The sequence below is a fragment of the Aethalodelphis obliquidens genome, unplaced genomic scaffold (genome assembly GCF_003676395.1).
Source record: "Aethalodelphis obliquidens isolate GAN/ISIS:26980383/991018 unplaced genomic scaffold, ASM367639v1 scaffold47, whole genome shotgun sequence".
In the NCBI taxonomy this organism is placed as follows: domain Eukaryota; kingdom Metazoa; phylum Chordata; class Mammalia; order Artiodactyla; family Delphinidae; genus Aethalodelphis; species Aethalodelphis obliquidens.
In genome coordinates, this window is record NW_020837991.1 from 334,603 (window position 1) to 348,821 (window position 14,219).

Genomic DNA, 14,219 nt, shown 5'->3' on the forward strand with positions numbered 1-14,219 from the left:
GGAACTTTTTTGCTTACTTTTTTGGTCTCAGCTGAATTCTAGCTAGATGACATGGTCAAATAAGGAATTACATTGACTATTGATAGCTGGCAAGCTGGTCTCTGATGATGTGGTAGATTGATAAAAATGGCTCTGATTCTCTACTCATCCATGTGCCCACCCATTTTGCAGAGTGGCTTTGCAGTTCCACTCCAGCCTTGGCCTTGGCCTTGGCCTTGGGACTGTCTTTGGCCAAGAAAATGTGGTGGTTCCCAGCCTAAATCATGATGAGAAGAAGCCTGGACTAGTTTGCTGGAGGAGGAGACCAGGTGGAGCAGAGCAACTTACAAAGCCACCTAGTTGACTCAGAGACCAGACATTGGGCCAAGCTGGTTGAGGTCCACAAAATTGTGCTGTTGACCCATAGACATACGAGAAAGAATAAAGGAATTTTGTATTAAGTCACTCTTTTTTTTTTTTTTTTCGGTACGTGGGCCTCTCACTGTTGTGGCCTCTCCCGTTGCGGAGCACAGGCTCCGGACGCGCAGGCTCAGCAGCCATGGCTCACAGGCCTAGTCGCTCCACAGCATGTGGGATCTTCCCGGACAGGGGCACGAACGCGCATCCCCTGCATCGGCAGGCGGACTCTCAACCACTGCGCCACCAGGGAAGCCCTCTCCTTATTTCTTGACTGTGCCTCAGCTCTCCAACACAAAAAGCCTTTTTGAAACTACCTACCATATGAGGTTCAAAATATGGTATGATTAATATTACATCAAAGATGCTGACAATGTCATGCCTAAGGGCCACCTGACAGGGACATGACCCATCAACAAAGGAAGTAAAGGGTAGGGAGCATGCCTGATTTTCTATACTCCTCAGATCCAGATGTAGAGCTCAGGTTCAACAGTATTGTGATTGGCTAGCAGATACAACTAACAGTTTTGTTAATAGTAACCAACCCAGGCAGGTTTTTGTAGAATTTGGCACTTATACATTTCATGACCCCAGAAACCTGTGTGGAAAGGGTTATCCATAGAAACATTTAGTGGTTTCTTAAAATGTTTGTTCCTGACTTCTATACAGGTATACTTTGATCAAAATGTGAGTCATCAAATCTTTTTGGATAGAGCCTAAGGAAAAATATTTTTTCTCAAATGAAATATTTTTTTCATTTAATAAAATTACTTATAGGACACTAATAAAGATTAATGACAAGATTTCTCATGACACTTGGAGTATTAAAATGTGTTATGATTCTCATATTTTCCATGTGTTTAAAACATGTTATACACCTCAAAAACATGTACAAGTTATTAAAATATAGCTGGTTTTCTTTAATACCATCATTTCATTGTATCAGAAGGTAATCACTGGATGGTGAATCCTTCACACATCATGGATTTGCTCCCTAATATATGCTCGGGTAGACATTTTCTACATTGTGATGGAGACCTGGGCTATTTGTTTCTACAAAGAAAATGTGAAGCATTTGATTGAGGAATTAGGGTGATATGGAACCTGAGACCACACAAGCATTTCATGTAAAGGGCAAAAAAGCAACGAGTGTTCGGCTAGAAATAAGTTATTTTATTTTAAAACACATACAGATTAATAAATATTATTGGAAAACTTAATAAATAGCATTTTTATTTACATAAGGCAATTACAACATGCTATGACTACTTCTATAAAGCAAAATATAAGCAAGTCTTAGTCATTGACAAATGGGTGTGTGTGCTAATTGGAAGCTTCCCTGATACATTTACATGAAAAAAATTTTATGCAACCAATCAAACATTTTACATTTTTTTATCTAGTCTTCTTCCTCTCTTTCACAATTATATTCCATTTTACAAGACAGTAATAGTTATCATTTAAAAAGGCAAAAACACTCAGGAATGCTACTGGAAAAACAGTACCCTTAAATTTTTCCAAACTGCAAAAACACTGACATGGCAGGGGGGAGCAAATTATTATAGTCTGACAAATAAAAGAAATATTCTGTACTTTTCAATGTGACCCTTTGGCACTAGTGGTTTGGGAGTTCCTGACATTTACCTGGTGTCAGGTAGTTCATGGTCAGGGTTGAGCCGCTTGGAAGCAGGAAGTTCAGCATCATTCATTACAAATTCAACGCAACAGAATCAATCTGGTTCACAAGTCATTGATTCTTCTGCAGAACATAAACCTTTGCAGAATGTCAGAGAAGCTCATCACACCATCAGAATGTGATCTCTCAGTGCAGGTTTTTAAAGTCCTTGCTTAATTTCCATATTTTACAACAGAAAATATAAAACCCTGCCTTTTAAAACAAAAAAAAAGAAAATTAAAGCTTCATGGAATCATGCAGACTTTATACCCAGTGCTTCCTTTGCTTACTCAGTGCTCGAAGCTGTGTGTCTACAGCATGGTCCTGAGCAGACAGGATGCATGGTGCATCGCTCCAAAGGAGTCCTGCACATGCGCTCTGGTCTGAGGCTACCAGCACAAACTAAACATGTGAGTGCTCTAACACAGATTTGGAGACCCATCCCACCATTTAGAGGTAGAGAAACTGAGGCACAGAAAGGTTAAGTGACTCACCTATAGTTGCACAATTCAAGGAAAAACAGAGAAAAGAACAAATAAATCCTCCCCGGCTCATGCACTGGGCCCTAGACTATGCTTTTTATCACATTGGGTACATTTGAAATAGATGTTTATTTACATGATCATTGTTCTACTGAATATCAACTTTTCACTAGACAATATGTTTTTGATGTAACACAGAGTTACATTTTCTTAAAATATAATTCTTTGTTGCATTTAATAGCATGTGAGAAATGTGTACGAAAATAAATGAGTAGATATTGGGCCAAATTCTTGTTCCCATTCCTAAAATTCTTAATCTTTTCAAGTATATGATGGAGGTATAAGAATCTGGCCAGATGTGAAAAATCACCTTAAAATTCATCACCAGTTCAACTGTGAGGCGGAAGTGAGGAATACATATAGTTGAGGTATTTTATATGATAAACTGTTTTATGGTGTGACTGGTGTGCAAACTGATCTTTTCTCTTCCTAACTCAAGCTAACAGACCTCTAGCTATGAATATGAATAAAACATATGAAAAACTAACACAGATATGTCCTTGGGAGGAAGGTCAATGCTAAGGAGTTAATGTTACGTTTTTGGTCCCTGAGAAGGTGGAACACCAAGTTTCCATCTAATCCTGCTTGATAGGTGAACTACTTCGGCGGTGTCAGACACAGTTAAGGACAACTTCTTCAGACCACTGAAGCCAATCAGACAGTCAATGAACAGATCTAAACTAAAGCTTCTTCTCTTTCCAAGTTCCTACTCAGTCCCAGGAAGTCTAAGTCAGGATCAAGTAGGCATCAAAGAAGAGTGATGGGCATAGCTCTGTAGACTGCTCTTCTGGGTTAGTTGAGCAGCTTAGAAAGGAGAGGTGTCATCTCCCAACAAGAATTAGGCAGCACGACAGTGGCCTGTGATCAACACCTCAGTCTCCGTGGACTCATCCACGCGTGTAGACAGTGCATCTCGAGCACTTTATGGATGTCTAGAAACTGGCCTCTAGAAGGGAGCGCAGTATTTACAAAGAGCTGAGCAGTCGAGGAAGAAGGAAGGTGAGAGGTGACTGCATACTTCAACAGTGCTCTCTTCTATCAGACGTGAAACCCAAAGAAAAACCCGAAGACCAATCTACTACAGCTGGAATGAACCTCTGGAAATAAAACTGCATAAATCAAATTGGCCTGAGAAGTAGGACTTGAAGGAATATTTCTTATTGCTGAACCAAGAGCAGCAAAGTGTATTTCACTAATTTTCTAATGTGAAAAGACCATAATAACATCTGAGTGATGATTCCCCCTGAAGGTCCAGCCGTGGGCAGTTCTTGCTCCCCATGTGACAGGGAGCAGACTGCCCTTCTCTCCGGATCCTTCTTTGCAGAGTTGGAGCAGTCCTGCAGAACAGCAAAACACCCAGGGTGGTCTTCGTGCTGGGTTTGGGTTAGAATCCTTAATAGGCCCTACACTTGATCACTGAGCAGAACAAGTAAGACAGGAGAGAAATGGCCTATTTAAGTATCTATCCAGAGCAAGCCTGGATATCATATCACAAACATATGATTTTAGAGGAGGCTTGCTTTAATTGAAGATAAAACCCAAAGAATACCATAATAATGAAAATGTTTTATATGTATTTACTTTTGGAAGACCAATATAAGACCTATCCCCATTCTGGGCCCTACCCTTCAAAGCTTTACTTTTTAAATCTTTTTTTGTAATTCCAAATTATAAAAACATGAATCTGTAAAATAAATACTATAAGTCAGATATTAAACGCTCTATGTTAAACTTGAAAATTAGGCTGTTAGACTGCTGGTCATGTCAATTACTTCCAGGCTAGAGTCACACTTTTGGAATACAATGGATGATATGAACTGTGTTCCACTGGAAGGGAAGTTGTGTATCCTACCAAGGTAATTTGCTGAACAGATGTAAACTTGGGAGAGTCTAACTGTTCTGGGACTTATCACCTTCAAGAGGAGACAAACTATTACTACTTTGAGATTCTATTTTACTCTAAAAAAAATCATAGGGAGATAATCCAGAAAATATCACCTCTAAGTATCTATGGAATAATCATGGATTAACTGTAATCAGGAACATCAATAGATGAATTTAAATAAACTAAGCTTCACATGTAAACTGTAAACAAAAAAATGGTAATTTCCATATGACACATGGACTTTCTCATTATACTTGTATAGCCACATGTATTCTCTGAATATCTCATACTCCTTACCTAGAAATGATTTTTATGCCTAAAAGTATATTTATACTCCTGCATTATACTTTCAGAAAGTTCAGTTCAATAAATTAAGGCCTGCATTCCTAAAAATACTGATGATAAAAAACAAACCTTCATGAGCTGATAAAAAGAGTAATGCATTTTTTGAGCATTTATTAACTATCAGTTACTATAAGATTTTTAAAAATTTTTAAATATTCTTGCTGCTGTTAGTTCACAGATCACTTGACAACCCATGATCATCACATGTACTTTTAATTCATAAAGGTGTTTTTTTTCTCTATGTTAAACTATCCTCATTTAGTTTAGTCTCTTTGTTCAACACTTTAGGGAACTATTCCTTAGGTCTTTAGAAATGTTCTTTTTGTACGAAAAAACACTTTTTTTTTTCCTATTGACATTCCTTAGTAATTTTAGTTGGGTATTATTTAATTGGGTATCACCAAATCTACCTTACCCAATCCCATCTTTCAACTTGGCATAGCTTCCTATTTAGATAAAACGGTACACATGGGACTTCCCTGGTGGTCCAGTGGTTAAGACTCCAAGCTTCCACTGCAGCGGGCACTGGTTCGATCCCTGGTCAGGGAACTAAGATCCGTCATGCCGCATGGTGCAGGGGTGGGAGAACCACTGCAAATGAAGTACATGATATCGTGATGAATATCTGCATCACTCTGTGCTTTGTTCCCATTTAATACACATGCAAGGTTACTATCAATAGCCAAGTGACCTCTTTGATCCAAATACTGGAATAATTAATGGGTATTTTGCATTTCAGAAGTTTGACTGAGGAATTGTAGGGTGCTCTGCCATCTCAAACAACAGGGAGATGGCTACAAATTGTTTTCATTTTTGCTAGAAATTCTTTTGAAAACTATGTGTGTTCCAGTTTGTAGAATATAGCCTAAACTTAATTGTGTCCTTTAACTTGTTCCTGAATTACAGGGAACTCATATGTGCTATTGAACAGTTACTCTCTCATTTAACAGCCTTATTATCAAGTTAAATAATTTATTTCTTCTTAATGGCCACAATGCTTGCTGAAAGAGAACATGAATATATTTAATATTGGATCCCAGTTACATTAGACTGAATGCAAATAAAATACCTCATGCTACTTAAGTCAATTGTCTTTAATTGAACTATAACTACATGCTGAAAGGGTTGATTTACTCCAATGTGCCCTTAGTCTTGACTCTCTTCCAGTGAATGAATATACTATAATTTCTAACTGCTTTGAACATTTATGTTTTGAAGAGTGAAATGTTAAAGTATAATCAAGGAGGCTGCATTACTCTAATCTAAGAGAACATACACACAGTAATAGTCAAATTAAGTGAATAGTTCAAGTAATAAAGGCACTGAAATTGATTTGAGCTATTGAAAATCATCCTGCAAATGGAACAGTATATCATTTCCATTCACTCTTCTCTCTCTGTTTGCAATTAAAATGTCTAGGAGTTGGGGGTAGGAGAGTCAACACATCAGAGGATTAAAACCAATTAAATGTATATGCCTCTGATTTGGATCTGACACCTGAATGTTATACATGCTTAATGCAAAATTAAAAAACTACAGACACATTTACTGTAGAGTCAGACTTCAAGACAACAATTTCTCCCATTTCCAAAGTAAGCTTCTAAGTAAGAATATCTGTTCCCCTGCAAAGACTAATCAGAAAAGGCCCATTCTATTTAAATAATGATGACGTGTTTTAAAAGCAAAGAGTATTCATGAAAGCTTCCAGGTTAATGGCAATGAACATAAGATTCCTCTCATCAGAGAGAGGTGACACCCAGGCAACCACTGAGCAACTTCAGAGTACAGAAGGCTGGGCCCCCACCCCAGTGCTGAGCAACACATCCTCACTCTCCACCAGCCCATCCATTAATATACAGGCAACTCCAACACCAGCGATTTACGGTCTCTTCTACTTCACGACAAATCAGGACCAGAAGCCACATCCATTTCCTGTTCCTCAAGCCATCCAACCCCCTGTTACATCCTAGTCTGTTTTCATATTAGATTTGTTCATCTCCCCAAGATTGAAGTTGAACTCTTTGAACACCTGTATAAGGACAATCCCAACGGAGACAGTGGTGAACCCGCAGGCCATGCCCAGGAAGTCCACCAGACCCACGTTGCTCCACTCCCGGAAGAGGATGGCCGAGGCCAGCAAGACCAGTGTGGTGAACACAACGTAGTAGATGGCCCCAAACACAGAGGAGTCGAAGCACTCGAGGGCCTTGTTGATGTACCTGAACTGGATGATGATGCTGCAGCCAAGCACGGCCAGGAGCACCAGGCACAGGCAGAGGGCACGCCGACTAGACGGATTGTTGTGGAAGATGTCTTGGGCTGCCAGTCCAATGCCCTTAGTGGAAGGCACGGTGAAACTCCCCAGCAAGGAGCAGATGCTGATGTAGACCATGATGTTGGTGGGCCCGTGGGCTGGCGCGATCCAGAAGATCAGCAGCAGCAGCATGAGCAGCACGATGCACAGATAGCCTACGAACACTGGAAACGAGAGGGCGCACGGTGACCCAGGGGGCGAAGCAGAGCAGCCCTCGCCACGTGCTCCGCCACCTACCCCCCACCCCCGCTGTCACCGGGGCACCCTACCGCTCCGGATGTGCTTTACCACAGCCCCTGAGCTTACTCCACAAAAGTTATTCCCATCATCACTTTCACCATTCAAACATTCATAGCTCCTATATATTACATGTCAGTAAATAAGTCTTCTCTCTATTAGTAACATTTTTATAACAATAAAAGTCTACACAGATGCTTTGAGATTTTTTTTCGGCCACACTGTGCGGCACGCAGAACTTCCCCTACCAGGGATCGAAGCTGTGCCCCGGCAGCAGAAGTGCAGAGCTCCAACCACTGGACTGTCAGGGAAGTCCTGAGAATTTTTTTAAAACCATTTCACAAGATGGTCAACTCAACAAACCCTAGGCAGAGAGTACTCCTACGTGTGGGGTGGGAGAGAAAGAGAGTCACACGGGGTCTCAAAGGACACACAGGGAAGCTGTAAGGGTATTTCTGGCTGTTGCAGTGACTGGGGGATGCACACAGTGGGCAGAGGCCAGGGGTCCTGTGATGTGCAGACGGCCCCACACAATGAAAAATCATCCTGTTCTCCTGATGACTTCGGGATGTCATCTTGGACAGGAAAGTGGAAAATATTTATAATAATCAGAGCTAGAACCTGTTTTATGTGTAAAACAGAGTAATTTGGCAAGGACTTAATATACATTGAATTTTTCAGAACTTCAAGAGTTATACTCCATTTCAGAAGATCCCATTGCTGGGAGTTCCCTGGTGGTCTAGTGGTTAGGATTCCGGGCTTTCGCTGGTGGGGCCCAGGTTCAATCTCTGGTCAGGGAACTGAGATCTGGCAGGCCACCTGGCGTAGCCAAAAAAAAAAAAACAAAAAACAAAAAAGAAGATCCCATTGCTGATGGCAAAATCCTTAGTGTTTGAGTCAATAACACAACACCTCCACATCGGTCTGTTTTGCACCTGCCAGATTCACAGCACACACGGTGTGGGGTCTGCTGGCTTTAATATGTCTTCTCCTATAGTTGTACCTGAGCATTCCATTTTATTCCAAAGTACTGTTCTTAGGGCATTATGTTGACTGCTATTATATGTACAAGGAGTTGTATTTTCCATGAACTTCATTTCCAGATTGTAAAGGGGGTGCCAGGCACTGGGCCTGAGGGCTGGGAACAGCCTGGACATGTGTATCAGCAAGCAGGTGGTGGGAGCCCCTCTTCCTCAAGGATAAGGAAAAGACTATGGAGCTCTGCTGCAGGGGAAGATTCAGGAAGACACTACAGCTGAAAGCTGCCTGGGAGCCTGACCTATAAACTGGGCAAGGGGTAGTGGAGGGCAGAGAGCAGCACACGCAAACGTAAAATACTGCCAAAGTGTGGGCTGTGTTTGCAGAAAAATCAGAAGTAGCTTGAACGCAAGTGCGCAGGCTTTATTTCATAAAAAGCAGCTGGGGGGCTTCCCTGGTGGCGCAGTGGTTGAGAGTCTGCCTGCCAATGCAGGGGACACGGGTTCGAACCATGGTCTGGGAAGATCCCACATGCCACAGAGCAACTGGGCCCGTGAGCCACAACTACTGAGCCTGCGCATCTGGAGCCTGTGCTCCGCAACAAGAGAGGCCGCGACAGTGAGAGGCCCGCGCACCATGATGAAGAGTGGCCCCCGCTTGCCGCAACTAGAGAAAGCCCTCGCACAGAAACGAAGACCCAACACAGGCAAAAATAAATAAATTAATTAATAAAAAAAAAAAGAAGAAGAAGAAAAGAAAAAGCAGCTGGGCCTGAGTGTGCAGTACTTTGGGTTTTCTCTCATCAGGGGGAAGGGGTGGTGGTGATTGCAGTTATGAAAAAAAAGAAATTATGTCAAAAGTAGATACCAAAAAAAAAAAAAGTACAGGGCTCCTGCGGGGGCTCTAAAGATGAATTAAATCAGACCTCGGCTCTCTGAGAGCTTCACTTCAGAGGGAAGCATGGAGGCCTGGACACATGGTGGTCCTGAGAGGAGCAGCCTGGGGCCGATCCCGCAGAATGGGCGCACAGATGCGGGGTGGGGGACAGCGTCCATGCACAAGGTCCAGATCCCAGGAGGCAGCAAAGGGGCCACGGCAGCAGGGCAGCCCCGGGGGGCAGCAGCAGACAGTGGTGAGCAAAGAGGAATCAAGGGCCTGGAGGACAGACCACAGTGGGGCGGAGGGTACAGCTCCAGCCGGGAGAACCGCGCCGGAGGCGGCAAGCTCTCTGGCACCACAGCTCTGAGTTACCTGGGTTGGTCAGCTTCTCCTCCAGCTCGGCCTGAGTGGTCACACTCTCAGATTTCGGGGAGTGGATAATCAGCACGACAGAACCCGCACAGCTTAGTAGACACCCCAACTTGCCCAAGATGTTGAGCTTTTCTTTCAGAAGGTAAGAAGCTAAAATGGACCTTCAATTTTAAAATAAGATATGATTAAATCAAACTATCTGACCGACCTGTTTCTTCTAACTGCAGATGTTATTAAAGCTACATCTTCTTTACCGTCACATTTTATTTTTAAATTAGTTTTTAAGTGTACAAAGATTAGGAATTTATTGAAGTTGCTATTTCAGTACAAATAGGATCTTCATGCCAATTCCATGCAGAGCCAGTACATGATACTAGTAACTCATACCACTCTATTATTTCAGTAGATATGAAATATACCAGGGTAGAAAACTAAGTTTTATGATGGATCAAAAATAAAAATATTGCCTCCATATTTTTAAAAGTACACAGTCCAAAAAAACTATGTTAAGTAGGAAAGCAGGATATGAAAATCGTTAAAATAATTACAAGTAATTCATGATCAGAACACTTAAGTTAAAATAAATTAAGTGAGAAAATGCACAAATAAGAAAAAATCAAAAGGCTAATAGTAATTGAATTATGGTACAAGGAGTATGGGTGATTACTTTTCTCTTCTCTAATATGGAAACTTTTAAAATGTGGTCACATTACTTATTTAATGCAAAAAAAAAAAGTATTCCTCATAAAACATCTGTAATCTTAAGACTGGTACGGGGAGGGCACACCAGACCCAGATACCAATATATATATATACAGGACTATTTCCATTCATCCTCATTTCACAGATAAGGAAACCAAACCTCAGAAAAGATCAGCACTGAAACCAAGGCCACAAAGCTAACAAAAGGTGAAGCCACGGAGAGGTCAAAGCTTCCATCTTTCCCTTACAGCGCTTTGTGTCCCTGGCCCTGGATAGCCTGGTCCCCAAGGAGACCCATCAGTGTAGCTGGGAAAATAAGCAACATCCCTGAAAGAAACCATACAGGATATAATAATACAGAACTGGATGTTAAACTGGGGGGCTCCACACAGCTGCACGGAGAGGTGGCAACAAAGGAGTGGGCGGCTCCGAGAATAAGAGGTGGGCTGGAGTCAGCCAGGAACAACGGGTGGGCCTATGCCGGGGGAGAGGGCTGCCACGAATATGGAAGAAAGGGGCAGGGTAATCCCGCACCGCGAGGCCAACTCACCTCTTATTGCACTCTTGGTCTTATACCAGAGTACAAATTAAACAGCCCTGCTATAAAACAGTGCGTAACAGAAAACTTGAGGGATGCTAAGGCCAATAGATCAGGAAACAACTGCCATTGAAAAAGACAGTTTATTGCTCACGGTCTCCGAGCTGAGGGCCGTAGCGTCCTACGCAGGACGGCACAGGGAAGCGCTAGCGTTGGTCAGGAGGCGCTGGCGGGTTGCGGAGGGCTGTAGCAAGAGCCTTCACTTCACTGTGGTCTCCGGGGGAAGGGGTGTGTAAGGCAGTGCAAGCAGTTTAGCACTGGCCAGAGGGAAGAGCTCAGTGGCGCTTGGGCACGGGCTGTCCCTAGCTGTCTATGACTTGGTCCTGGGGGATCAGCGCAGGTGGGTAGTGGGCAGGAGTGTGAGAGTCCAAAAAAGGAGGTGGTTGGGATGTGAGCTCTGGATCGGTTGGTTTAGATTTGAAACGCATGCCTGAGCAGGAGAACTCCTCCCGAGGAGAAAGGTGCACGTGCCAGCGGACACGTGAGCCAAGGCAAGGTGACTCAGGACCGGACTGTCCAGAACGAGGCGTGTGCGGCACAGGCATGCAGGGCAGATGTTAGGGCATCCAGTTTAGAGACGCTAGACACATGGTCAATAGAGTGCCATGTCATTTAAGGACACACCAGATAAAGACGTGGGCAACCGCTTACCTCCTGAGTATGTTCCTCGTGGAGAACTAGTCCTTGCCTCCCCTCTGTGGCTGAGAATGGATGACCCCAGGGCGGCTGGAATAAGGGCCATCTATCTAACAGGCTTCCCCAGCAGGAAATCCACCAGCTGTCTAGGCTCAAAACCTTTCTCCTCTCACTTTTCCTGGGCTGCAGTAACTAAAGCCTGCTACCTTCTGATCTGAGATTAAACAAAAATCATATAAAATCTCTTTGACTTAAATCAGGAGTCCACAGACTATGGCTGAAGGCCCAATCCAGCCCTTCACCTGTTTCTGTGAATAACATTTTACTGGAGCACAGCCGTGTCCACACAGTTAGTCTGGTCCCTGGCTACTTTCCACTATGATGGTAGAGGCGAGCAGCTGCAACAGAGGCCACATGGCCCACAAAGCCTAAAATATTTACCATCTGGCCCTTTACAGAAAAAGGTGGCCACCCCCTAAGTTAAATGATCTACAGAACTAATCGCACATCTATCTGGAGAGTTGGCCTGAGGTGGAGGCACAAGTTACATGTCAGCATCAGGGCCACGACAGCACAGAGGAGCAGCATCCTCACTGGAGGGGTTGGGGGTACAGCAGAGGTGGGAGGGTGGGGTGAGAAGCAGCGTGATAAAAGGCAATGGAAAGAGGGGGAAAGAAATTTAATGCCAAGAGAGAGTCAATAGACTATCTTAATAAACTTATAGTAATAGTAAACAAACAAAAAATGCGCTGTAGAATTGACAGCAAGGTCTTGAAGAGAAATTTGTATACCCAAGTTTATAGCAGCATGATGCACAATAGCTAAACTGTGGAGGCAACTCAAGTGTCCACTGACAGATGAAGAAGGAAACAGTACACAAGCAGTGCACAAGGGTTCCCTTTTCTCCACACCCTTGCCAACACTTATCTCTTGTTTATTTTTTATGACAGCCATTCTAACAGGTATGAGGTGATATCTCATTGTGGTTTTGATATGAATTTCCCCCATGACTAATGATGTTGTGCGTCTTTTCATGTACCTATTGGGCACCTGTATGTCTTCTTTGGAAAAACATTTCTTCAGTTCCTCTGCTCATGTTTTAATCAGATTGTGATTTTTTTTGCTATTGAGTTGTAAGATTTTTTTATATAATTTGGAGATTAACCCCTTACCAGATCTATGATTTGTACATATTTTTTTCTCATCCTATAAATTGTCCTTGTATTTTGTTGATGGTTTCCATTGCTGTGCAGAAGGTTTTTATTGATTTTTTAAAAGTTTTTTTTTTATTTTAAAGTCTTTATTGAATTTGCTACAATATTACTTCTGTTTTATGTTTTGGTTTTTTGGCTGTGAGGTATGTGGGACCCTAGCTCCCTGACCAGGGATTGAACCCACACTTTCTGCATTGGAAGGTAAAGTCTTAACCACTGGACCACCAGGGAAGTCCCTGTGTAGAAGCTTTTTGGTCTGATGTAGTCCCACTTATTTATTTTTGCATTTGTTGCCTTTGTTTTTGATGTCAGATCAAAAAAATTGCCAAGACCAATATCAAAGAGCTTACTCCTTATGTTTATCTTCTAGGAGTTTTATCATTTCAGGTTTTTTTTTTTTTTTTTTTTGGCGGTACGCAGGCCTCTCATTGTTGTGGCCTCTCCCGTTGTGGAGCACAGGCTCCGGACGCGCAGGCTCAGTGGCCATGGCTCACGGGCCCAGCCGCTCCGCGGCATGTGGGATCTTCCCGGACCGGGACACGAACCCGTGTTCCCTGCATCGGCAGGCGGACTCTCAACCACTGCACCACCAGGGAAGTCCTAGTTTCAGGTCTTATGTTCAAGTCTTTAATCTGTTTTGAGTTGATTTTTGTGTACAGTGTAAGATAGTGATCCAGCTTCATTCTTTTACATGTGGCCTGACCAGTTTTATGGAACAGACTATCGTTTCTCCATTATATTCTTGACACTTTTGTCTTAAATTAATTGACCATATATGTGTGGGTTTGTTTCTGGGTTCTCTATTCTGCTCCACTGATCTACGTGTCTGTTTTTATGCCAATACCATACTGTTGGGACTTCCCTGGTGGCGCAGTGGTTAAGAAACTGCCTGCCAATGCAGAGGACACTGGTTCGATCCCTGGTCCGGGAAGATCCCACATGCTGCAGAGAAACGAAGCCTGTGCACCACAAGTATTGAGCCTACCTTCTAGAGCCTCGTGCCTAGAGCCTATGCTCAGCAGCAAGAGAAACCACCGCAATGAGAAGCCCACGCACCGCAATGAAGAGTAGCCCCCGCTCGCCGCAACTAGAGAAAGCCCGCATGCAGCAACGAAGACCCAACACAGCCATAAATAAATAAATAAATAAATAAATAAATACCGTTTGGATTACTATAGCTTACAATATAGTTTGAACTCAGGAAGCTTGATGCCTCTAGCTTTGTTCTTTCTCAAGATTGCTTTGTCTATCTTTGTCTTTTATGGATCCATACAAATTTCAGGATTGTCTGTTCTATTTCTGTGAAAAAATGCCACTGGAATCTTGATAGGATTGCACTGAATCCATAGATTGCACTGGATAGTATGGACATTTTAACAATATTAATTCTTCCAATCTATAAGAATGGAATATCTTTGCCTTTATTTGTGTCTTCTTCAATTTTTT

General features: G+C 42.7%; 1 protein-coding gene across 2 annotated transcripts in view; it reads right to left on the reverse strand.

The window, feature by feature from the left end:
* Nucleotides 1–5,319: 5,319 nt before the first annotated feature.
* The window catches only part of NIPA1 (NIPA magnesium transporter 1), a 37,194-nt gene continuing 28,294 nt past the window's right edge, over nucleotides 5,320–14,219 (reverse strand). For both annotated transcript variants that reach the window (XM_027082453.1, XM_027082454.1), the window contains 2 exons: nucleotides 9,624–9,784; nucleotides 5,320–7,321 (listed from right to left, as the gene is read on the reverse strand). In XM_027082453.1, coding sequence (XP_026938254.1) covers nucleotides 6,810–7,321; nucleotides 9,624–9,784 — 673 coding nt within the window. In that variant the 3' untranslated portion in view covers nucleotides 5,320–6,809. The remainder of the gene's footprint in view (nucleotides 7,322–9,623; nucleotides 9,785–14,219) is intronic.